This window comes from Apodemus sylvaticus, chromosome 10, assembly GCF_947179515.1.
Source record: "Apodemus sylvaticus chromosome 10, mApoSyl1.1, whole genome shotgun sequence".
Classification (NCBI taxonomy): domain Eukaryota; kingdom Metazoa; phylum Chordata; class Mammalia; order Rodentia; family Muridae; genus Apodemus; species Apodemus sylvaticus.
In genome coordinates this window covers 12,744,282-12,771,525 of record NC_067481.1, presented here as the reverse complement: position 1 = coordinate 12,771,525, position 27,244 = coordinate 12,744,282, and the positions used below count along the sequence as shown (strand labels likewise).

Genomic DNA, 27,244 nt, shown 5'->3' with positions numbered 1-27,244 from the left:
TCTCTGGCTCATTCTACCTCCACCTGTGTCTAACTTGTTCTCTCTTCAACCTGTCAAACTGTCACATACACATGCCATTAACCAGCTCTTTCTTGTGTGTTCTCGTGTGAGTTCTATCTCTCATTCATTCTGTGAAATCTTTCTCTGAGTGGTCACTTTGTCACCCCTCAATTAGACCCAATTGTTTGAGATTAAAGGTGTGTACTAAAATCATGTCTGTATTCCAGCCCCATCACACAAACCTAGGTCTTTGGATGTGATCCCTTGCCAGAGTGGCCATGTTGCAGAATTAAAATTCCTCTACATATTGCTATCATACTCACCTTCCCCTTACCTTTCCTCATCCCCTCCCACTCGTGATGAGCTGCTCTGTCTCCTCAACTACTCCTGATCTACTCACATCTATCAGTCTTGCAGCATACAATCTAATCCAGTATCCTCTACCTTCCTAGTGCTGTGACCCTTTAATACAGTTCCTCATGTTATGGTGGTCCCCAATGATAAAACTTATTTGTTTTGCTATTTCATAAATGTAATCTGCTCCAAATAGTAATATAAACATCATTTGGAAAGAGCTTTGCCCAAGGGGTCACCACCCACAGGTTGAGAACAACTGATCTAGATAAACACCTCTAGACACTTTCCAGGAAAATGTGAACAGAGTATAGAAACAGAAAATGACTGGATAAGCTGAATTTCTTAAACAAGGCTCAACAGAGCCAGGATACCAACTTTCACAACAGAAGATGAATCATAAAGTATACAAATTGCCTTCAGTGACATGAATATTTTCATCTAAGTCTGACAGCACCGGTAATTCAGCCGCAGTACCAAGTATTGGGTGTAGGCTTGGGGGATTAACAGAAAACAAAGACACTGGTCTACTGGAGGGACCAGCAATATATACTAGAGACTGGGTTAAAAACAACAGGAAAAAACAATTATAGCCATAGGTCAGGCACCTGGGAAGTCCCTTCCACACTGGGTGGGAAAACAGGAAACTGATGTTCTGCTCTCAGGAAACCTGTGCAAACAGCTCAGCTGGTGGTATTGAGCTAAGCTCACCACTGCCCAACATAATTCTACCTTGATTATGGAGAGGGCAATTTTAATCCATTATTTCCTTACTCCTGAGTCACCATCCAAAGAGTACCCTCTGATTTTTGTTGGCAAAATGGAATCCTCAGAGAACGCAAGTTGGCACCCAGATTCCAAGTCAGGGTCTGTAATAGCTTGGAATATACTCAAAGGTAGAGACTCTAGGACAAGTCTACATAAAAATAGCTATTCTCTTGGCCGCAGTGGTTGGGAGTTGGTCAAAATTAGGCAATCAGATGGATAGTAGACATATAGCCCAGACAACTAACAAAATTGACCAGAGTTCTACTGTTGGAGTGGGTTCCACTAATTTTCAATCAATTATTAAATTGTATCTACAGTGTCTTTTCATATGGTCAGATAGGTTTCTTGCAAAGTAATCAAATGACAATGTTATTTTATGTGATCAACATACAATGGTTATATCATCATTTAGGCAGAAATGATCTTCCTACTGTCCAACAAAGAGCTTCTGTTTAGACAGTACTGAAATAAGACACCTTTTCACCAAATGCTGACACTCAGTGACTACTTTTTGGTGTCTCTCAGGAAAGCCTTTTGGATCAGTACAGGGAACAGTGTCATCTGACCAGAGGGCTTCTCTCCAAATTTAATAGTCTTTGCAACAGCTGAAGTGTTTGAAATTACATTCACTGATATCATTGTACATGATTCTCTTTGATTCTTTGTTTTCCTCTGTTTAAATGATTTACAGGGATTGAGTAACTCTGCTTGCTTCTTCTCATGTCCTTTGCAAATGTTCAACAGACCCATGAAATTGAAATAGAAGTTGACCGGGTAGCTGTGACTTTCGATAGGATGTAGCAGATTGACTTAGATCCTTGATTTCTCTGTAGTGTGTGTGTGTGTGTGTGTGTGTGTGTGTGTGTGTTGCTACTCAGGCATTTTGTTTCTTGAGACAGGATCTCTCACTACCCTGGAATTTCCCATGGGTAAATGGAATTACCAGCAATTCCCAGAGATCTGTCTGTCGCCTTCTTACTGCACTGAGATTACAAGTATACATGGATTATTTACATGGATTCTGGATGTCAATGTCTACATGCTTGCATGTCAAGCACTATACTAACTAAACCTTCCAGTTTTAGATTACTGTTTCAGTAACAGTTATATAAAAATCAGGCAAATATTACCAGAAATCATGCAAGCAAATAAATAACAGAGTAAGCTCTTCAGAGTACACAAAAGTCAATGCAGGCCTCCCACTAAGCCAATGATAAATACCAGATTGAAAACCAAATAGAATATGTCTTGGAAGAGCAAATGTATCTAAGAGAATTTGGCACAGAGTAGATACGGATCATTCAATGTTGACCCTAGGCTGCCACAAAATCAATATGAAAACAAAGCAGCAAAAATAAACAAAATACAAAAACATTGTATACGTGAAATGAAATCCCCAAATAGGCCATTATTCAGAAGGAAGATAAGAACTGAGAAACGAGGGAAAAGGGAATATATGGGAAGTGAAAATATATATGTGATAGATCTACTCAACCACTTCCATAATTAGGTTTCAACATTGCTCTCCCAAATGCCCCCACACATACACACATTCCAGCCATCTCTCCCATGACTTCCCACCTCTGTTGCTCCTACCTCCTGCCTAATCCTTCTGTTCCCACCCCCACCTGCCTCCAGCTCACCAGGAAAATCTATTCTCTTTCCCCTTACTGGGGAGATCCACATGTCCCCGCTTGAGCTTTCCTTGTTACTTAACATTTCTAAGTCTGTGAATTGTAGCATGATATCTACTTATCAGTGAATACTCTCCATGTGTGTCTGTCTGGGTCTGGGTTACCTCACTCAGGATGATGCTTCCTAGTTCCATCCAAATTCATGATGTCATTATTTTAACAGCTAGATGATAGTCCATTGTGCAAATATACCACACATTCTTTGTCCATCTTTCATGGAGGGTCATCTGGATTGTGCCCAGTGTCTGGCTGTTATGAACAAAGTGACAATGAACATGGTTGAGCAAATGCCCTTGTGGTAGGTTGGGTCATCCTTTGGGTCTGTGCCAAAGAGTGGTATAGCTGGGTTTGAGGTAGATCAATTTTCCATTTTCTGAGGAACTGACATATTGATTTCCATAGTGGCTGTACATGTTTTCACTCCCACCAGCAATGGAGAAGTGTTCTCCCTGCTCCACATATTTGCCAGCATGAGCTGCCACTTGTGTTTTTTATTTTAGCTTTTCTGTCAGATGTAAGATGGAATCACAAAGTAGTTTAGATTTTCATTTCCCTCATGGCTAAGGATGTTGAACATCTCTTTAAGTCTACTTAGCTACAAGAGGTTCCTCTATTGAGAATTCTGTTTAGATCTGTGCTCCATTTTTAAAATTAGATTAGTTTGTTGCTATCTAGTTTCTTGGGGTTTTTTATTTGGGGGGATGGATATTAGCTCTCTGTCAGATGTAGAAGTGGCGAAAATCTTTTCTCATTCTATAGGATACCATTTTGTCTGACCCTTTGCCTTACAAAAGCTTTTCAGTTTCATAGAGTTCCATTTATTAATTGTTGATCTTAGTGCCTGAGCTATTTGGTGTTCTGTTCAAGAAGTTGCCTTCTGTACCAATGCATTTGCAACCATTTCTCACTTTCCCTTCTATTAGGTTCACTGTTTCTGGTTTTATGTTGAGGTTTTTGGTTCACTTGGATTTGGGTTTTGTTCTGCACTATAGTAATTCAAGGAACGGAACAGTCTTGATAGTCTTTAAGAGACTCTAAAACTTTCCCTAGAATTTTACAAGGCACACTGTCAGTACACTGTCAGAGGAATGGCACCTGATAAACAAAGCCTTAGGGAACTGTGAGAGAGGCTTCAGCAAAAAAGGCAGAGGGCCTTTTACCTCAAGTGTATTTTGTTTTATGAATGTGATTTACTACCTCTTGTGACAAACATTTACATATTCACTTATAAAACATGTTATCCTTGTTGGATGTCAGAACATAGCTGTAGAACCCAATCTGATCTGTGTACTCTGAATCTAGATATAGCCTTCTGCTTTGCCTTTGTGCTTCTTTCTATATAAGCTGTAGTATGTGCCAGGCAATTGTGTTAAAACAAATCTGTCCTGAAAGGTTTTGGAAAAAGCCTGCTCTGTTAATATTTACAATGATCTTACTATGTCTACTTACATGTTAGTTTGTTTTGTTTGTTTGTTGTTTTTAGGGTGTTTTTTATCATGCTTTTCTGAATTTAAATAAAATTCCTTGGGCCATTACTTTCTTTGTTTCATTCATGTATAACTGAAATGGAAATAAAGTTGTCTACAGCATTAGACTATAGTACACCCCATTCTTTCAGGTCCTCAGACCCCTAGGTCCAGCAGACATGATCCACACAGGCTGGCTGAAATGTCCACAGCAGAACTCAGTTGTTTGCATGGCTTCCTGTTCCCATAACAGCCATAAAAATCAATGGATTGTCTAACTCAGAGTTCTAAACTCCTCTTGAAATCTTCCCCAAGACAACCTGGTCTATTCCACCACAACAATATCCCATGAATTTGGTACCAATTTCCAACACTGTGGTAAACACCATGACCAAGAGCAACATGGGGAGGAAAGGGTTTATTTCATCTGATAACTCTTAGGTCACACTCCATCACTGAGAAACTCAGAGCAGGGACTCAAAGCAGGAACCTGAAGACAGGAAGTAAAGAAGAAGCCATTGAAGAATGGCTTGCTGGTTGGTTTCTCATATCCTGCTCAGCTTTTTTCCTAATACTGCCCAAGACTACCTTCCCAGGCAGGGCCTGTTTCTAGATAGCTTGCCTCTTCTATGTTAATATTAGTCAAGAAAATTCCATGGAATTATATATGTGCTGATCTTATGAAATAATTTTTCTCAATTAATATTTCTTCTTCTTAGATAAGTCTAGGTTTATGTAAGTTCACAAAAATCAACCAGAACAGTTTTTTTTTTTTTTTTTTTTTTTTTTTTTACAAAGTAATCAGTTACAAAAGCAAAGAGACAACCCACAGAGTGAGAGAAAATATTCACCAGCTCTTCTTCTGTTGTAACATTAATATATTTGGTACATAAAGAACTAAAAGATATATCTAACCTTTAAGTAATTCAGTCTAATGGGTAAAAAATTGCATAGCCATTCCTCAAAAGAAGAACCATAAGTGGCTAATAAATACATTTTAAAAATCTATTCTTGTCTCATGGGAGATGAAAAACTTTAAAACCAAAGCTATAATGAGAATCTATTTCATCCTTGTTAGAATAGCTATTGTTAAACTTTTAAAAGTTGCTGATAAAAATTTAGAGAAAAGGCAATGATAATATAGGACTAGTGGAAATGTGTATTCATGATACAGCCACTCTACAAATCAGGGTAGAAATCCTCTCTAAGCCAAAAGAATCCCTGTGATAGGATCCACTTCTTCCAATCTTGCATACATACAGAAAATAGGTGAGTTAACATTAAAAAGAATTGCATACACATTCATGTTTATTATGGTACTAGTCACAATATGCAAGATAAAGAAACTGTCTAGAACCTCATCAACAAACGAAGGTCTAAAGAAACGTAATATCTATACACAAACACATTAACCTGCGACAAAGAAGAGAATCCTGTCATCTGAAGGAAAATACATGAAATTGGAGGGCACCATGCTGAACAAACTAAGACAGACACAAACTCCAGAAGTATATTCTTTCTCTTATATGCAGAAATATATACCAAACCAAATATAGAAAATAGAAGGACGTAAGGGGCTATGAAGAGTGCTGAGGGAAGAATGATAAGAAAGGACAGAAAAGAGAATGGGTGTCCTTTATGCATAACACATACATGTACAGAAAAGTCACAACTTCAGCTATAACAATTAAACAAACAGTTAAACTCAGGAATACATACAATTAATGTGTTTTAAAATGATGATATTACAAAGACAAATTATAGAGAGTGAGCTAGTTCAATGGCTTTTTCCATGATTCTAATCCCACCCGTAAGATCTGTATACTCATAATGTAAGCAGCACCTTCTATTTCCATGGCCAAATGGTTTACTCATCCACAATGGCTATGTAGCGTTAAAGACAAAATTGCTTTGAGCAACTACAGAATAAAAACAGCCATAGCTAAAAATTTCAGTGTTAAGTCTCTTCCTGTGGGAGGAGCTTCCACTTCACTGAGGGATCAAGTTCCTCTTCAAAACCATCCAGCTCCTGTTCCTTGGACAGTTCCAGGAAGACCTGGGGAGGGGGGAGAGGGAGAGAGAGAGAGACAGAGAGAGAGAGAGAGAGAGAGAGAGAGAGAGAGAGAGAGAGATCACAATGTTTCTTTTTTCATGTAATAGACAACTTTATTCAGAGCATCAGACAATTTATACTCTTATGGTTAAGAAGAGTCAATGGATATGCACAAGGACACATAAACAAATAACAATAGCAAATTTAATGACTTATCTGAAATAAACTCACTCCTATGTGTCATACCTGGAAGGGACATGAAAACACATTTCAAGAACAACTCCATGCTTTTTATGAAACTGAAGTCACAAGACTCTTCTCTTGTCTGAATCCAAAGATCATGCATTTAATGTTTGTGAACAAAAGTCCCTGAAATTGACCCACCTGCTCCAGGGTGGACTGTGAGAGGCTGTATTCCTCCAGGTCAAAGTTCTGTTTAACTGTAGAAGAAAAACCGTATGTCAGGACTCTTGTATGTTAATTGTTATATATTCACTAAGTCATAGCAGGTCATGAATAGCAGAAATTACGGGGGACCATTAAATGAACTGACACACAATTTTTTTTCTGAGCACATTGCACAACTGAAATATGTACAGTGTCTGCTTCAATTTGGTTGGGAGAGAGCCAGCACTACATTTGCATGTTATGTAGTTTTTTAAAGACCTGAATCATAGGATACAATGATGTCTAGGACACTTTCTTTCCTGAATAGGAACCATTGATTCAGTAGACTTGCCACAGAAGTAGGTTGTGACGGGAAGAGATTTTGGAAAAGAGAAAAGAAAGACACAGAGATAAAGTTAAAAGTTATCTAAAAAAAAAAATCACAACAGCGTGGGAAATTCTCTGTTTAACCAATTTAGCCAGGAGCACATAGTTCAAGTCATGATAAATGGCATACAGATTTTAGTGGAAAGATGCCCCCTAAGCCCCCAAAAGAATCATGATAGTGATGTTAATCTTAGGAGTGCTTTGAAGAATCACATGTCCCACAAAGTTTAGGTGCTGAATTTAGACACAGATAAAAAGATACATCAAGACAGCTTTAGATGCAGCCAGCAGAAACCAGAAGGTATCTATGGGACAGGAGGTGACTCTCTTCCTTAGTAGGGCAAGTGACAGGCAAGAGAAGGTGACATTGAGCAGTAAAAGCAAAGAGTTCTTAAGATCACTCAGACAAGCAGAGTGTGAAAATCAAAGGACAGGACAGACAACCCAAAGCTCTGTTCAAAGAATGAATACAGTATGTTCTAAGTTACACTGAAGCCCACCAATGGATACTGGATTATTCACACTTATATAGGAGTTTATAGGTCATTACTAGCCTGAGCCAATAAAATACAATATACTTTAAAAAGATTCACTTTTACTAATAGAAAAGAAACTGGGGAAGACCCTTGAGGACATGGGCACAGGGGAAAAGTTCCTGAATAGAACACCAATAGCTTACGCTCTAAGATCAAAAATTGACAAATGGGACCTCATAAAATTACAAAGTTTCTGTAAGGCAAAGGACACTGTCAAAAGGACAAAACATCAACAAACAGATTGGGAAAGGATCTTCACCAACCCTAAATCCGACAGAGGGCTAATATTTAATATATACAAAGAACTCAAGAAGGTAGAACCCAGAGAACCAAATAACTTCATTACAAAATGGGGTACGGAGCTAAACAAAGAATTTTCACATGAAGAACTTCGGAGAGCCGAGAAACACCTTAAGAAATGTTCAACATCATTAATCATTAGGGAAATGCAAATCAAAACATCCCTGAGATTTCACCTCACACCAGTCAGAATGGCTAAGGTCAAAAACTCAGGAGACAGCAGGTGTTGGCGAGGATGTGGAGAAAGAGGAACACTCCTCCACTGCTGGTGGGATTGCAAGATGGTGCAGCTACTTTGGAAATCAGTCTGGCGGTTCCTCAGAAAACTGGGCATGACACTTCCTGAGGACCCTGTTATACCATTCCTGGGCATATACTCAGAGGATTCTTCAGCATCCAATAGGGACACATGCTCCACTATGTTCATAGCAGCCCTATTTGTAGTAGCCAGAAGCTGGAAAGAACCCAGGTGTCCTTCAACGGAGGAATGGATACAAAAAATGTGGTATATTTACACAATGGAGTACTATTCAGCCATTAGAAACAATGAATTCATGAAATTCTTAGACAAATGGATGGAGCTGGAGAACATCATACTAAGTGAGGTAACCCAGTCTCAAAAGATCAATCATGGTATATACTCACTGATAAGTGGATATTAGCCTAGAAACTTTGAATACCCAAGACATAATCCACATATTAAATGATGTCCAAAAAGAATGGAGGAGTGGCCCCTGGTTCTGGAAAGACTCAGTGCAAGAGTATCGGGGAATTCCAGAACAGGGAAGCGGGAAAGGGTAGATGAAGGAACAGGGGGAGGGAAGAGGGCTTATGGGACTTGCGGGGAGTGGGGATCCAGAAAAGGGGAAATCATTTGAAATGTAAATAAAAAATATATCAATAAAAAAGATTCACTTTTAATATGATCTCTAAAGTGAAATTGATTTTAAATTTAAAATGATATAACCTTCAAAGTATGGTGAATTTTGTCTTATTTTTTGTCCTTCCCTATGTGCAAAGTAAAAAAAAACAGTAAACAAAAATTAAAACAACAATCCTTGCTATGTATATGCCTGTGCTGACCTAGCTTACATCTTTGGTTTTCTGCTTCTATACTTCAAAAGGAACTCTGAACACTCACCATTAGTCCAGAATGCTCTGATTCAATTTCTCACCACCATGGGCGCTCTAGAGCACTGGAAGTATTTGATCTTACAGTCTGGTCTCTAACTCCTCCCTTACCTGTCTCCAATTTGAAGAAGGCCTGGGATAAAGGTTGCACATCTTCCCTGGGCAATTTATAGACCATCAGAGAAGAGTATCTAGGGGGAAATGAAGGCTGGGTTGGTCTCTGAGCATGTGGCTTAACATCTATGGCGTCCATTATGTTTCTTTTCATAAATAAAGACTCTTTGGCGTAGTTGAATCTCTAAGAGTGAGGTTACAGAGGCAGGCCAGTTGACAAGAAGGAAGAGAGGGAACGATGGATGAGATCTCTGTCTCAAGCTCCTTGGAAGGGCCCACATAGGGCCAGTCTAGGAAACATTTTGAGACTGTGTTTTTTTTTTTTTTTTTTTTGCCCACCCAGTCTCAACTGGGAACACAGGCTCCTTTTACCATACCACAGCTTCCTAGAATTTCCAAACTGGGTAGTAATCTACTTATTCAGTACAGAGTCCACATTTAGGCACCTCCTCCCCCAACTCTCAATGCTGTTCTCATGCAAAGGGGACCCTGAATGTCCTTAGGAAATGAAACCACAATTTCTTCCGAAGGGCCCAGAGATCATCAACTACTTGTCAGGTACTTATTTAACTACCTATTGCCAGCAAATAATCAGAACAAATTGATCTCACTTCAAAGGATTTATTTTCTTTCACTTACAAAGTGTTCTATTTCACCAGCAGTGCTTATTGATTATGTTTGTGCGATCTAGTTCATACAGAATTAGGGCTCTTACAAACAGAATAAAAATAAGAGTTATGTTCTTTCATCAGTCAACTCCATCATTATTGTATTACTTGTGTCTGTATGAAGTTACTATTAGTGAAGACACTGGTGAAATACAATTAGTGTCTTCCTATAAGTACTGCATCTTTACCCAAGCAATACATCCAGCAGATATTCTTTGACAAATTTGCTCTTTAGGGTTAGGAGTAGGAATTACAAAGGCACAAAACAAATGTGGGAAGGGTGCCTGTGACCATGCTTAGGTCACCACCGCATCACCACACCCAAATCAGAGTCTCCTCCCTGTTAAGTAAGGATGTGGCAACTCCAAGTCTTACCCAGGAATGTCGATTTGCTTAAAGTGGTTCTTACTTTTAAAGATCAGGATGACAACTGGCTAACCCAAGACCTAGATAGAACCTGCCACATAATTTGGCCACACGCATGTGACCTCAGATTTACAACTATCCCTCTGTTCTCTAGTAGACTTCAAGCAGTGCCCATAGTTCAGAGATCTGTTTGAGGTTTTCTTACAGTGTAAACACGACCCACAGTGTACCAAGCCAAACAAATCCTAGGGGAAAGTGGGTGCACTTTACTAGATTAAAAACGGGAACTGTGGGCTGGGGAGGTGATTCAGCCAGGACAGTGCCTGCCGTGCAAGCACAAGGAAAGAAGGACTTAAGTTTATAACTCAGAACTCACAGACTGGATGTGGCTAAGTATGTCTGTAATCCCGGCTCTGGTTGCGGGCACAAGAGACCTGGGCAGAAACAGGCTTATCCTTAGAGCTTGCTGCAAATACTCAGCTCTGGCTCAGTGAAAGATACTGGGATGCTCAAACGATAACAGAAGGCAAGGCATATTTACTTGTGACCTATAGCGTTTGTGTGTGTGTGTGTGTGTGTGTGTGTGTGTGTGTGTGTGTGTGTCTATGTGTACTCATATGGGCAGACAGACCGACCGACATACAGAAACACATACACAAGCGCACCCCTGAAACTGTGCTTACCTTTCCTGCCGAGCAGCCTGGGGGAAGAGCCTCATGATCTCCATGTTGAGGGGCTCCACCTGCGTGGGAGTCTTCACCTTCATCTCCAGGAGATATTCTTTGCCAAATTTGCTCTTCAGATGTTGGATGGATCCAATACATCTGGGTCAGGAATAGGAATCACAAAAAGCACAAGACAAATGTGGGCATAGTGCCCGTGAGCATGCGGGGATCGCCATTCAGTCACACAACTCAGTCTCTTTACTGTTAACTAGGGAACTGGCGACTCTCTTACCCACGAATGCCAATTTGCTTAAAAAACAAACAAACAAACATTTGTTTCATCTGATCATCACAGAGTGGACAGGTGTAGAATGAAAACGGGCACCCACCTCAGTCTCCCAGACACCATGATGGCCACGCGGTCACACACAGCCTCAGCCTCGGCCATGTAATGGGTGGTCAGGCGGGCACCCCTGTCTGTGTTTGTGAAGGTGGCCTGGATTGCCTGCCTATATTGTCAAGAGAAGAACTGTGATGAATAGAGGTCCTCCGGCTCTTCTGGGAATAGGAGAGAGGAAATGCCACATGACAGGGACGAGAAATAATCAATGCAGACCATGTAAGATGTACTCCCAGAGGAAGAAGACTGTCAAGTCGGTTGCTAGAGAAACTCTGGTGACATAGCAGAGGCTGTCATGAGAAAACACTTAGAAGAAGGCTGCTTGAGAGCAAACATTCTGAGTAGAAATGAGTAGTTTATGAGACTGAACAAAAGGATTCCATTCTCGGAAGCTTAATTTTCCTTCATTGAACTTGGTAGTAAACCATCAAGAAAACGTTTGTACGCTTTTCTCCAAAACTAATAGTTCTTAGGGGTACGGATCATGTTGGCCACACTTATTTTTGTTTGGCTGACAATATTGACACAATCCTTGAACTCCCCACCAGCTGCATTGCGGCCATGATGGCGGCCATTCTCACCACATTTGCTGCTGCCCCTCGGGGTCCATTCCGGTGGACGGCTCATCCAGAAGCACCACGGAAGGGTTTCCCAGGATGCTGAGCACAAAACACAGCTGCGACAAGAGGGACAGCCCATGTAGCATCAGCTCAAGTGTGCCTCCCTGAGGTATGCTCGATGCCCTTCCCCCAGCCCTGCCTATACCTTTCTCTTCACTCCCTCTGACTGCTTCTTCACAGGAGACTTCAGCTGGTCCTGCAGCTTGAGCGCATCCGCCAACCTGTAGAGAGACAGTGGAACATCACTGTCCTCTCCACGGTGAAGAGAGATGGTGGAAGGGTGGGGCAGTGAGCCTGGCCAAGATGGGGGCCAGGAAGGTAGTTCAAGGCATGCACTGAAACCTTCAACAGGATCAGGCTGACAAAGGTTGTGGTCCTTGCGACCAAGAGAGATGCATTTACCTGTTAGTATGGTGGTCACATACTTCTGCAATTTAGTTCATATTTAAAGTATACTCTATCACACTTACTATTGAATACTAACCATTTCCCCTCCATCCTTAAAAGGAAAGTGAATTAAACTTTGGAAGTTTTCTCTACCCCACCTAGTCAAACAGTACGAACTCTCATTCCACATTTACTGTGAATGAGCCTTTCCCCGTCACCTGGGTACAGAAGCAGACAGGTGCAGACCCCCATGTACCTTGCAATGGCCACGTCAGCATCACCTTTTTTTCATCCCCTTTACAGCCGCAAATATCTCCAGGTGTTCCCTCACCGTCAGGTTGAGCCACAGAGCATTTTCCTGAGGACAGTACCCCAGGAACCCCAGGGTATCCCCTGTGCTGTTCCCCTTCAGCAGCACCTGTGGATAAAAGGTCACTGTCAGGGCTCAAACTTGCTACTGTTCCCAAAGTGCTTCTGTGGCAGACTTCAGTAACAATCTCAAGAAGGTATAAGGACTCATCCCCAAGACAAATGCGAGGACTCAAGTGTGTGCAGAGGTGCCACATTGCCTCATATTGAAGAATTGGCCCACAGGGAAATGCTAATAAAAACCATGGCAAGGGGTTGGAGAAATGGTTAAGGTGCTTACAGAATAAGCACAAGGACCTGAATCCAACCCAACATCCACATTACCCGTGAAGCAGTGTTACACCTATAACCCCCAAACTGGGTAAACAGTGACCAAATGTTGCCCAGGACTTGATGACCAGCCAACCAATGCAAATGAGTAAACCCAGACTCAGTCTCAGGTAAAAAAGGGGATGACTGAGGAAGACATCCAACATTAACCTCTTGGCTCTACATGCATGCTCACACATGCACTCCCATGAACATTTACATACAAAAAAGTGGTGCGGTATCACTTCATATCAGTAGAGAGTCTACTACCACAAAGGAAGAAGTTAAAATGATGAGGAGGTGGAGAAAATGCAACAGTTGTCCTCAGTTGGTGCAAATGCAAATTAGTATAGTCACTTATGGAAAATGGTATGATGTCTCCTGTGGGGGAGGGGTGTGGAGTGGGAGCCAGGACAACACAGAGGTATGACCTAGAACTGTGGGGGATGGGGAGGACATGACTGAGGTATGACCCAGAAAGCCCATTTCCTGTTATGTTTTCAAAGGGATTGAAAGCACCTTTTATTTTCTTCTTTGCTTTGTCTTCTCAACCTAAATACTATTTTTTGGTCCTGTGTTCCTTGTAACACTATTTACAATAAAGAAGATGAAATCAACCAAATGTCCATTACAGGATTAATGGGTTTTCACGTGTGGTGATACAGACACAACCTGATACTATTCAGCCTTTGAGATGTGAAGGTCTCCTTTTGTCTGTGATAACCTGGATAGACCTAGGAAATATAAGATGCTTTGCTTTCTTTTGCTGTGGTAAAACTTTGACCAAAGGCAACTTGAGGAGGAAAGGGTTTATTTGGGCCTGCACTTCCTGATCATAGTCCATTCTTGAGGGAGTCAAGGCAGGAACTCAGTACAAGAACCTGAAAGCAGGAACTGAAGCAGAAACCATGGAGGAATGCTGCTTGTTGGCTTAGGTTTCTCTTGCATGCTCAGTTACATTTTTTGTATAGCCCAGGCCCACTCGCTCAAATGTGGTACTTTCCACAGTGGTCTGAGCCTTTCTATGTCAATTAGCAATACAGAAGATGCTCTGTGGATGTGCCCATAGTGCAATCCGATGGTGTCAATTCCTTAATTGAGAGTCCCTCTCCCTCATTACATCTAGGTCTGCGTCAGGTAGACTAACCTTGACAATGTGGGATGCGAAATGATGCAGGCACAGAGGACAAACTTTGCCTTCTTTCATAAACTTGAAGCAATAGCTCAGTCCTTAAAGGGGAGGCTCACAGGCTGAGCCATTAAAGGGGAGGCTCACAGGCTCAGCCATTAAAGGGGAGGCTCACAGACTGAGCCATTAAAGGGGAGGCTCACAGGCTGAGCCATTAAAGGGGAGGCTCACAGGCTCAGCCATTAAAGGGGAGGCTCACAGACTGAGCCATTAAAGGGGAGGCTCACAGGCTCAGCCATTAAAGGGGAGGCTCACAACTAAATGTATAAACATACAGAACAATGAGCAGTGGAGGTTGGAAGAAGGGGAATAAAAGGAAGAGGGGGATTAATCCAAATCAGCAGTTCCATTAGACAGAGTAAGCTCCAGCATTTACTGCACAGAATAATGACTATAACTGGCATGCACAAAAGTAACAGGATTTAATCATTCCACACCTGAGGCATATCCAAAGATCTGCATTGTACCTCATGAAGAGGTCCAGTTATAATGCCATTTGAGAGTTTTTAAAAGATCAATTGTTTTAGACTTAGTGTGAATGTATGCTTGTTTGAGAGTGTGTGAGTGTGAGCACTCCACAGTGGGTGTGGAGATAAAAGTAGCAGCGGAAGTGCCAGCCATTACCCTCTACCTCACACAAGGTATTTGCACAGCAAGCCCTTTACCAACTGAGCTGTCTCATCAGACCCTACTTTGGTTTTTGAGGCAGGGTCTCTCCTTGGTCTGGAGCTCATCAAGTAGGCAAGACAGTCCAGCAAGTCCTGGGGATGTACCAGTCATTGAGAAAGACAAGTGAACTGTACCAGACTTGTTGCATCTTAACATTATGGCTGAAGTCCCAAAATAAAATGGGACTTTATTTTTTATATACTTCAGCCTTAATATTTATTGTGATAATTATTATGAGAAACCTTTTTCCCAACATTGCAGTGTTCTTAAATATGACAAAAATAAACCATTCACGGTCAGACTCTAGACATCTGAGACAACACCAGCTAAGTTGTATTGAACTGGGTTTCCTTTTTTACCTCATTCAGATCATGATCCTGCTGAATTGCCATGTTGGGAGAGGAGAAGAAGGTGCTAGGTGTGGACAGGGCTAGGAGGAACATATTCTTTCGTAGATCAAAGACCAGGAGCAAAGGCCTGTAAAGGGTGAGGTTTGATGTATCCTTGGCCAAATTCAGAGGACAGAAGTAGCATCAAGTAGAGCAAAGAAGAACACAGAGACAGGAATGTGAGCAGATGTAAAAGGCAATTCTTGACGCCACCTGCAAGACAAGCCTACACTGACATGCCAGCCCCAGAGCAGGCAAGTCATGGAAGTAGGTAGAGCTAGGTGGTGAGTAACAAGGAATGGCATCTGTAGCTAGAGTTGAGGCGTTCTGCTATAGTAGGCTGTGCCATGAACATTGCAGAGACCCTCATCTGACCTTCTGCTCTACCATAGCTTCAGAGGAACTGTTCACGTGAGTTTCTCCTCCCTACACAGTGGAATGTTTGACAGTTAAGTTCCTGGTTGCCTTCTCCCTCCCCAGCTCAATTACCAACACTCTCTTCAGGCAAAGCTACACAGACCTCTGCCCTTCCCCCAGCTACTTTCTAAAGCAGTTCTGCCCTGTAAATGGGGGAAAGGGTAAGGACCTGTCTCTCTTCCCTGCGACCACCTCTCATGGCTAAGTCTGAACTTTGTTTGTCTGGCCATTTTGCTTCTGAGATAAGTGACATGCTGGCAAGCAATCCAACTTCACACTCATGCTTCTCTACCCTCTGCTACCCTATAAAGCACCTTTTGGATTTGTACAAAAAAAAAGATTTTCGTATGACTGTACAAGTTCCATGATTTATGAATTGGCAATGGCACTTTTAGCATGCTGAAATTATAAAGGCCATTTTAAAATTATAATTAGTGGATTATGTGGTCCAATAAACAGAATCTGTCAAGATTTTATAATAATTAGTATTGTGAAGATGAATAACATTCCTTCTTAATACAATCATGGGAAGAGGATAGTTTCAAAGCATTCCCAGATGCCTGCTAAGCATTTGTTTACAGTCAGAGATCAGAACTGTTCTCAGTTGTGGTCAAAGAAGGCTCCTTTTGCAATGGGATGAGATTCATAAGTGGTACAGACACTAAGTGATTCTTAAGTGCTCATAACTAAATAGAATATCAAGGTTCAGGGAAGAGGACAGAAGAAGCAAAAAGAATATAAAAGTCCTATAGGATGGGGTTGGAGTGCCGTGAACTTCTGAATGTAACACGGGCTTCACATTCATGAATTCATAGCAACTGCAGTTACCTCAGAAGGCCCTAGCGATTACTGGCCATTTAATAACAGCTAGGGAGCTAGTATCATTTTCCTCAGTGATGTAACTACCGATAAGTTGCTCATGCCTCATTCACATAAACAACCCTAATGAAGGTTAATGGGTCACAAAGAGACAGGAAGTGGAACAAAAAGGGTCTTGATGTGAGAGGGAGGGAGAAGAGAAAAGCTAAAGGGTGCTGAATATAATACAATTAATTGCATACACATAAAATTATCAAAACATCCAAAATCTGTGCTGCTTAAAGCGGGAATTTATAATTCAGTATAATATTTTTAAAACTTTGAAGAATAACACTTCTCAAGTTGTCATCTGGACGTTGTTTGAGAAAATACTATCTCTCATCTACCTACCTGTCCAGAGCTTGGTTTGGTTTCTCCAGTTATCAACTTAATGGTTGTACTTTTACCGGCTCCATTGTGTCCCAGTAATCCTACAACCTCACCTGAGAAAAAGAAGACACGTTAGTAACCAGAGTGTCTATTATAGGTTCCTCTGTGTGATGGGTGCTTCGCGATGGACCTTAAATACAATTTTATATTTTGATTGTCATGTTATATGAAAGGATGTGCATAACGTAGGCTTAAAACTGCGTACAACACCAGATGGCTCAGAAATGGGAGGGCACACTGCACTTGTAGAGGACCTAAATTTGATTCTTAGTACCCATAGCAGGCACCTCATAACCTCTTAAACTCCACCTCCTTGGGACCTGGTGCTCAATCTAGATCTGGAAGCATCTACTCAGGCAAGCGCAAATGCCCACACCCAATAGAAGTATAATTAAAAACAAAATAAATCTCTAAAAGGATCGTGCTCAAGCATAATAGAATACTACATATTACAGACCTTCTGTAGACACTATAAGTCATGAAGAAAATTAAAAACTTGGCTCTAGGGTAAAGAAAAGGATTGGGTGTCTGCTTTTAACCACAGCAATTCTATAAGACAATTGAATCATCCCTGTTAGCCAATAATGTGATTCTACACATATAAAACCTGTAAAAATCCACAGAAGGATGAAAGTGGCAAGATGGGAAGCCAGTATACCAAATAGGTAGCTTTTCTTTTCACTTTAAATTTATTTATTTATTTATTTATTTATTTATTTATTTATTTATTTATTTTGGTTTTTCAAGACAGGGTTTCTCTGTGTAGCCCTGGCTTGTCCTGGAAAACTCACTCTGTAGACCAGGTTGGCCTCAAACTCAGAAATCCACCTGCCTCTGCCTCCCAAGTGCTGGGATTAAAGGCATGCGCCACCACTACCTGGCTAAATTTGTTTTATTTGTATGAATGTTTTATCTGCATTTATGCTTGTGCATCACACAAGTTCCTGGTGCCAGCTAAGGTCAGAAGAGGATATCAGATCCCTCAGAACTGGAGTTTCTGATGGTGATGAGAGCTATCATGTGGATACTGGTAACCAAATGAAGATTCTCTGCAGGAACAACTGGGTCTTAACCATTGAGTCATCTCTCCTGTTCCAGGTAGTATCTATATGCATCAATATGAACACACTGAGAGAGAAACCTATTCACAGCAAGTATACAGAGTAAGACATATAGCAGTTAATATAATATAGTATATAGCAATAAATATAATGATGCAATATAATGTAATATAATAATATAGCAATACATATAACTAAGTGGATGAAAAATCTTTTTAATAAAAATTACAGGATACTGCACTGAGAATAAAACAAGCAAAAAAACAAGAGATGGAATGAAAACCTAGAAGGGGTTACTTGATACTGGATAGAGAGATGGCAGACAAAGCGGGGAGTGGAGGACCAGGGACAAACTGGGTGGCTGGAGATGATCACTATACCACATTGGCATGCATGGAAATGTCGGTGTGCATCCCATTAACTTGTACAATTAATATGTATTAATTAAAGCAAACTATATGATGGTATGGGGAGGGGCAATAGCTGTGAGGACACTGAAGAGGGACAGAGATTTTTGAGTGTCGGCCACCTGCCCAGAGCCCCAGGATGAGGAAAGACTAAGTCATAGTGTGTCAGACAGAGAGAGACAGAAGTTGGCAAATAGGCTCTCCATACCCTGTGGTCCAGATATCAGGTTGGAATGGCAGAATGTAGGTCAGTTCCCTGGTAAACAACATTCATTTGGAGAGCAACAGCGTCAATTGAATAGAAAGACTGTATTTTTAAATGGTTTAATGACAAAGAATGCTTGTGGTTTTCACACCAGTGTGACTGTGCCCCTACTCAAAGGAAAAATCGTGTCTGTACAGAAACAGTCAACAGCCACTCTCCTGGGAAAAGTCGAAATATCATAGCTTCTGAGCATGCAGACTGAAGGACAGGGATGCTAACATTTGGAGGATGTTCCTGTGCCAGAACCCACATCCAACCTTTTCGAACGCAAAAGGAGATGTTTCTTGTGGCTATCTTCTTCTTGCTCTTAAGAACAAAGTATTTCTTCTTTTCCTTGTACTCCTTGCGAAGGCAGCTGGCAATGATGGCTGGCTTCTGCAAAAACATCGTGCCACTGAATGATCATTATCAATCTAATTCAACTCCAAAAAATATATTAAAACAGAAACAAGAATAATTAATCCTATCATCAACCATTTGATTAAGTTCTAATCATTTCCCTTATTGTGCTATCTCCTGTGCTATCTACTGCAAAACATCTTGAATATTATACTGCATGTGGTGTGCATTCATTTAAGTTTGGGAACAATCATTAAGATAAAATATCTCTTTATCAAGAGAATAGTACTCTCAACATCCCAATTGGGCTAGGTTTTTCACTTGGACAAGGGCTTACTACTCCAGGGAGGTTGGGCTCATCTTAAGCCATGCTAAAGGGATAGGTGTAACAATTAGTTCTTTAAGGAAATGGTGGACTCCACTGACACACCCCAGAATCCTTACCCTACCTACTACAGGAGCTTACAGGTTGCAGCCATGTAAACTATATGTTATGAATTGTTCAGGAAAGTGGAATTTCTCTGTTTCTTCCTTCTGTCTCTTCTGAGCATGCATTCCTTAATACTTTGGGCTTTCCTCCTAACATGATGGCTTTCCTTCTTCTTCTTCTAAAGCTTCCCTCCCTCCCTCCCTCCCTCCCTCCCTCCCTCCCTCCCTCCCTCCCTCCCTTCCTCCCTCGCTCCCTGCAATATGGTTGCTCACCTACCATATGTCTTATCTCACAAAAGCTAAATATGACTTCCCTCCACTCTCCTGTTCTGTGCACCTGCTGTGGTTTTGCAGTTTTCCTGCCATAAAGATTTTCTTTTAAAATGTAATAAAAACGTCCTTAAGTTTCCATTCTAGCCTAGCCTTAAATTATTTTAGTAATGATTCTAAGAACCCCCAAAATGGCCTTCCAATTTCCACTGTATCACAATCATTCAGAATGTAATGATGACAAGGAACTCTAGTAATTAAATATACTTGCTAGTGTTTGAAAGACACCCCCCCCACACACACACACACCAAAAGGCTACAGCTTCTAATACAAGAAATAAAAATCCTCCTGGGATATCCTGTGTGAGTGTTTAATTATAGAACACTAAATAAAGGAATTTTCATGCTATCTGATGAACCCAGAAAGCTTAGTAAACTTGCATTCTCCAGTTGTGGCTGCATGCAAGAACAGCCAAAGTTGTCACCATGATGACTACTTCCAACAATAAAAGTTTTAGCTGCCAATTTGACGTCTGACCTCATATTTCACATGTATCGCTATATTTTGACCTTTTAACCTGACAAACAAGACAGCTCTTATGAAGTGGCTTACAATGATTTATTATCAAAGCTCATGGTATTGGCTTGAACAAATCTAAGTATGAATGAAATCGTCAAGTGGAATATCTTAGCACCTCACATTTTCAAGCAAGACCAAGTGAAGTAACAATTTTTTTTTAACCAAGAATACAAATGTACTGAAGAGCAGGGCTGCTCGTCCCTGAGTACAAGAACAAGTCAATGACTGATCAATGATTACTTTATCATTGGCCGATCAGTGATTGTTTTATCACTATGTATTTGGGGAAAGTGCTCATTTCTTTTAAGGGTACGTATGAAGCAGTTGAAGGTGTTTTTTGTTTTAAAGTGGAACTCTTGAACACATTCCTTAACTGCAAACAGGTTAAGACAGTTCTGCTGTGAGCTACTTTACAAGGCTTGCCTCGTGGAAGTCCGCCGAAGTCAAAGCATTTGCTGTCCACACTCTCTCTAGACCCACATCTTCATCTTCCCCGTCTGGTTCTTCTGGGTTGTTAAATACACGATCACTTCTTGAAGAAATTCTATAGACAAAGAAATTCATTAATAACTTATCGTTGGGGTCCATAGCGTGGAGTCCAGTCCTCTATGTTTTTTTTTAAAATCGGAGTAGACTGAGGAACAATAAGTCTTTATAACTTCCATCTTTTGTCAGCATATCCATTTCCCTCTCACTTCAAACATTGATGGTCAAAGAGTTACCAAGTAAAGCAGTCATTGCTTCACTATTTATTCATAGAGTTATTGTCAATTCTCTTTATTATTTAGACACTATTTTTTAACCTTAATGTACAGTTTCATATTGATAGATTAGCAAAAAATGATATCACATTTTATGGAATAAGTACTCTGTGAATAAAATAAATGCAAATTAAGGACATGGTCACATTCTTTTTAGAGTGATGGGCCAGAAAGTTCTAGCTACGTGAATAGGCACAGTCCCTTCTTCGGGATGTCAGAGGACCCCTTGCCTCTCCCTTCCAGCTCACACATTTATGATAATTAATTTGGTGTTTTCCCCTCACTCCCTTCTTCAATGTGGTAATAAGTGATGTGTCAAAACTTGATTCTTCTATCCCACTTTCTAAAACAATGGCAGCAATAGTGTGAGAGTTGGTTGGCCAGCCATTCTCATTTCGTTAGAACAGATGGGCTTTGAGACCTGAAATTCACAGTGGTAAAACGGGAAAGCCCCAGGCAAGCAGAGTTTTTGTTTATTTTTACATTTAATTATTTGTTCGCTCGGCGTGTGTTGGATAGCACCTTTTTGAAGAGTTTTTTTTTTTCTCTCCTTCCATGGTGTAGGACCTGAGGATCGAACTCAGGTCATCGTATTGGTGGCGCATACCATTAATCATTCAGCCACCCCACTCTTGCATACAAGTGTTGATTCCCAAATGTATAATCTAAAAATTAATGAAGACTCAGAAGAGCTAATATGATTCTGGTTGTGTTCCTGAGTCTTGCTTGAATAGAGCATGCTTATTTTCAAGCTGCCTGGATACTTAATCCCATTTTCTTCCTATTACAGGTTAATAGAAAATGCCCAGGACACCTGGGATAGGTTTCTCACTCTATCAACAAGAGAGTTATTGTTTCTGCCACAACCATCCCCACCTTTCAATTCTATGGGCCTTTCTGGGTTGACTGTGTTCCCTCAGCAATCCATGGTACAAAGCAGTTGTCATTCAAACTAAGCTTGCTGCATGTGGTGATTCTTAGCCCTCCCTTGCACATAGTGGCAGATGAAGCCCTGGATTTCTTGTGTTTCTGGTGTGCTGGGCCTGTTTTGACCATAGTTACTACAATCATCTTTAAGACCCAGAACCCATGTTCTGGTAATTGTATTTGTAATTTCCATAACTGTCTCTTCATCTTAACCTCATGGACAGGGCGTCCTTGAGAATTTGTATGCTGCCTCTATACAAATTTGTTCAATAAAGAACACAAAACCATGTGATTTCTCCAAACTTAAAGACAGGATCCGTTCTCATTGTTTTCATTCCAAACTTCCTTTCCAGACATTGGAGAATAACTAGGAAGATTGCAAAATGAAGGAAAGGCTAGGAGAAAGAGAGATGTTTTCAGTTAAAAATACCAAATGCTAACATCAGAAGTAAATGGCAAACAACCTTCTATAGATGTGTACAGGACAGATGGTTAAAACTGCAAGAGCTAGCCATTCATATGCTTACAAAACAAGTCAAAGTGAATTACAGTTCTTTGTACAGAAACAGAGCAAGTGTTCACACTATCCTACATTATATTATGCTCTGAACTTCATCCATATCTTAGGATACACCTTCATTTGATGTGAGTGTATGTATGTATGTGTGGGGGTCAGAGGAGGAAATTAGATGTCTTTCTTAATCACTCTTCAGTTTATTAATGGAGTCTGCCTCTCTCACTTGAAACTAGACCTTGTTGGTCTGCCAGTCCAGCTAGCCATCTATCCTAGGGGACCTCTATCTCTAATTCAGAGATTCCATGCCCTCCAGCCTTTAAATGAATACTGGACATACACACCCTAGTCCTGACTCTTGCACAGAAATAATTTATCCAGTGAGCCATATCCCCAACTCTCTACTGTGTCTTTAGAATTGGAAGGTGCAATTTATGTTGTCACTGGATATTTGTTTAAAAATGGCATATTACTTTTCTGAGACTTAGCTACATACACATTTTAATTTTCAAACTAGGGCTGGGGGTGTTTTGACCAGTGACAGAACATTTCTGTAACAAATGTACAAGTCCTGGGTTTGATCTCCAGAACTGTTTTTTTTTCCCACTCAAAATATGATCAAGAAAACATCCTGTATCATTTGTGTAAGGATGTCTCTGTGCACAGTAATATTTGAACAAGAAGGATACTTACAGCTAGGAAAAGTAGATAGGAATACTCCCTTTCTTGTTCAGAAAGTGTGTCAGAATATTCACGATTCTGTAAAGAGAGAACAAATCAGTAAGTTTTATGCCAATGTGATTTGGCCATTGATCAACTCTACTAGTGTAGCCTTTCCCCAGATTTTCCCATGGGCACAAAGGAAGTACCAACTGTTAAATATGTAGCTAGGGGTTGCTATCCTTCTTCTCATGCCATGCTACCATTTCTCTAAAGGATGACATTCAGTGTTTAAGGATCAGCTACTGAGAGAATCCAGGGAACAGAGGAGGCAGGTCCCCGTTCTGTACCCATAATTCCTTGGTGTTGCTCCACTCTTTCCTATGATTCTTCACTGGAAGTTTAGAATCTCTAAGGAGTAAAGGGAAAAGAACTTTCAGGAAATACATCTGGTTTGTGAGCAAAGTCGAAATTTATTGCTGTGGTATCAGCTCTAGATAGGGTGTATCAAATACAAACATATAGCATAAAAGCCACATGAATATTAGCACTTTAAAGCACAGAATCTCAGAGATTAAGTGCAAATTTTGTATGCATTAGTAGTGTAAAGAACACCAAAGGATTTTATTTGCATCAATGGTTTTTTTTCCCTCTACTGCTTACTACCCATTTCCCTGGGAAATATCAGCAAACACTAAATTTTCACTTGTAGGTAAATGGGGCTATCAGGCAAACTCTTCCTGATTCAATTAAGAATTTTCTACAGGTTTTGTGGCTTAGCTAGTGTCCCACTCCCTCCACTGGAAGTCTTTTATGGTTACAGGGGATGGCCATATTCAGGTTCCATATTCACCTCTGTTAGGAGTCTTAGCCAGAGTTACCCTAATAGATTCCTGGGTTTTCCATTGTTTTAGGTTTCTAGCTAGTCCCAGAGATGCACCACCACAGATTCCAGATCTCTTTCTCAATCTGTCTCTCTCTCTCTCTCTCTCTCTCTCTCTCTCTCTCTCTCTCTCTCTCTCTCTCTAAATATATACCTGTACCAATACCGATACCTATACCTATAACTACCTATACATATACATATACATTATATACATATACACATACACATACACATACACATACACATACACTTACACATACACATACACATACACATACACATACACATACACATACACATACACATACACATACACATACACATACACATACACATACATATACATATACATATACATATATATACCCACTTCATCTCTCCTGTTCCTCTCTCTTCCTCTCCCCTACAACATTTCTTCCCACCAACCACCCCAGATGTCTATTTTATTTCACCTTCTCAGTGAGATTCAAACATCCTCCTTGGACCCTGCTTGTTACTTAGCTTCTTTGGCTCTGTGGATTGTAGCCTGGTTATTCTATATTTTATAGCTAATATTCACTTTTAAGTGAGTATATGCCAGGTATATCCTTTTGGGATTGGATTACTTGACTCAGGATGATATTCTCAAGTTTCATTCATTTGTCTACAAAATTCATGTCTCTGCTTTAAATAGCTGAATAGTATTCCATTGTGTAAATGAACCACATTCTCGTTCTCCATTCTTCAGTTGAGTAGCATTTAGGTTGTTTCCAGTTTCTGGTTATTATGAATAAAGCTGCTATGAGCACAGTAGAGCAAGTGTCTTTGTGGGATGGGGGAACATCTTTTGGGTAAATGCCCAGGAGTGATATAGCTGGGTCTTGAGGTAGAACTATTCCCAATTTTCTGAGAAACCATCAAATTGCTTTCCAAAGGAGCTGTATAAATATCCACTCTCACCAGCAATGGAGGAGTCTTCCCATTGCTCCACATTCTCATCAGCATATGCTGTCACTTGAATTTCTCTTCTACCAAATTTAGTGTGTCTTGTTTTATGTTGAGTCTTTAATCCACTTAGACTTGAGTTTTATGCAGGGAATAGATATGGAACTGTTTGTATTCTTCTGCATGCAGACATCCAGTTTAATCCACCACCATTTGTTAAAGATGCTTTCTTTTTTCCACTTTATAGTCTTGGCTTATTTGTCAAAAATCAAGTGTCCATATGTATGTGGATTTACTTCTAGGACTTCAATTTGATTTCATTAATCAATCTGTCTGGTTTTATGGCAATACCATGCAGGTTTTATTACTATTGCTCTGTAAAACACCTTGATCAGAGGTGCTGATACCCTTCAGCAGTTATTTTATTGCATAGGATTGCTTTAGCAATTCTGTTTTTGTTTTGTTCTTTTTTCAATGTAAAGTTGAGTATTGTTGTTTCAAGATCTGAAGAGAATTGTGTTAGAATTTTGATGGTAATTGCATTGAATCTCTAGATTGCTTTTCATAAGGTGACCACCTTTAGTATTTTAATCCTACTAATCTATGGAGCATGGGAGATCTTTCCATCTTCTATTATCTTCTTCAGTTTCTTAAAATACTTGAAGGTATTGTCATATAAGTCTTTCACTTACCTGGACACAAACTTTGCCACAAAACCTTCAACCCATAATATGTCCTACCTACAAGATGTGCATAGTAAAGATAGAGAAGAAATTGAGATATCAACCAACCAATAACTGGCCCAGCTTGCTACCCATCCCATGAGAGAGATCCCACCCCTAACACTATTAATTATATTCTGCTATACTTGCAGACAGGAGTCTAGCATAACTATCATCTCACAGGTTTTGCCCAGAAACTTATGGAAACAGATGCAGAAACTCACAGCCAAATATTAGAGGGAGCTTGGGGAATCCTATTGAAGAGGGGTAAAAAGGCTTGAAGGATCCAGAGAGGTCAAGAACACCACAAGAAAACAAATATACAGAATTAACTAACCTGGGCCCATAGGTGTAGCAGAATTTACCCCCAATTAATTTAAATATTAATACAACAAGAAGCCTTTTGTTGGACAGGCAAACGGAAGGCGGAGCTAAGAGTTTAAGAGATGGGGAGAGGAAAAGAAGAGAAGGAGGAGGAGGACAGAAGATAGATGGAGAAGAGGATGAACTTTATCCACGTAGCTTTGTATAGCCACAGGTAGCTATAAATATCATAAAGGTTAGAATAATTGGGATAATTTGTCTAATCTAGGTGGGTAGCTTGTATAATTATCAATTGGCTCTGAAATTATTGTGTGGGTATCTTGTGAATTGAGAATTTAACCATATATAAAACTGACTGATAAATATAAGCTTCTAGAGTTTTGATTTACTGGGACTAAGGGGATTTGTGACAACTAGGCATAAGGTGTGGATGCCCACAAAGACTGAACCACCAAACAGAGAGCATGAATGGAATGGACCTAGGCCCTCAGCACATATGTAACAGGTATGCAGCTCAGTCTTCATATGGGACTCCCAATAGCAGGAGCAGGTGCTGTATGTGCTATGTTGCCTGCGTTTAGATCGCTCTCCCCTAACTAGGCTGCCTTGCTTAGCCACAATATGAGAAGATATCTTATAAAAAGATAGTCTTACTGCAATTTGATATGCCAAGATAGGTTGATATCCATGGGAAGCCTCCCATCTTCTGAGGAAAAAGGGAGGACAGGAGGATGAGGAGGGGGGTGAGAAGAAAGGACTGGAAGAGGAGAGAAGGAAAGATGATGTTTGGATTATGTTAGTTATGGTTTCCATTGCTGTGAAGGGACAAAATGACCAATGCAACTCTTATAAAGGAAAATACTTAATTGGGACTGGCTTACAGTTTCAGAGGTTCAGACTATTATTATCATGTCAGGAAGTATGACATGACAGCATGCAGGCAGACATTGTGCTGGATAAGGATCTGAGAATTCTGTATCTTTATTTGAAAGCAGCTAGGAGGAGACTAGAATTCTACACATTGGCAGAGCCAGATCATAGGAGACCTCAAATTCTACTTACACAGTGATACACTCCCTCCAACAAGGCTGCACCTCCTCCAATAATTCCACACCTCCTAATAGTGCCACTCCCTGTGGCCAAGCATACAATCACATGAATCTACATGGGGAGCAAGCTTATTCAAATCACCACATTCCACTCCCTGGCTCCCATAGGTTTACAGTCATAATACATTGCAAAATGCTTTTACTTCAACTTCAAAAGTCCCCATAGTCTATCACAATCTC

The 27,244-nt window shown here is 40.4% G+C and overlaps 1 protein-coding gene across 1 annotated transcript in view; it reads right to left on the bottom strand.

The window, feature by feature from the left end:
• Nucleotides 1-5,854: 5,854 nt before the first annotated feature.
• LOC127693561 (ABC-type organic anion transporter ABCA8A-like) overlaps nt 5,855-27,244 on the bottom strand; it is a 40,723-nt gene continuing 19,333 nt past the window's right edge. Inside the window, exons 7-17 of the mRNA XM_052194519.1 lie at nt 20,661-20,781; nt 18,877-18,994; nt 16,848-16,939; nt 12,578-12,714; nt 12,055-12,154; nt 11,871-11,965; nt 11,279-11,398; nt 10,908-11,048; nt 9,188-9,267; nt 6,720-6,775; nt 5,855-6,338 (exon numbers count right to left, since the gene is read on the bottom strand). Of these exons, the coding sequence (XP_052050479.1) occupies nt 6,240-6,338; nt 6,720-6,775; nt 9,188-9,267; nt 10,908-11,048; nt 11,279-11,398; nt 11,871-11,965; nt 12,055-12,154; nt 12,578-12,714; nt 16,848-16,939; nt 18,877-18,994; nt 20,661-20,781 (1,159 nt within the window). The 3' untranslated portion in view covers nt 5,855-6,239. The remainder of the gene's footprint in view (nt 6,339-6,719; nt 6,776-9,187; nt 9,268-10,907; nt 11,049-11,278; nt 11,399-11,870; nt 11,966-12,054; nt 12,155-12,577; nt 12,715-16,847; nt 16,940-18,876; nt 18,995-20,660; nt 20,782-27,244) is intronic.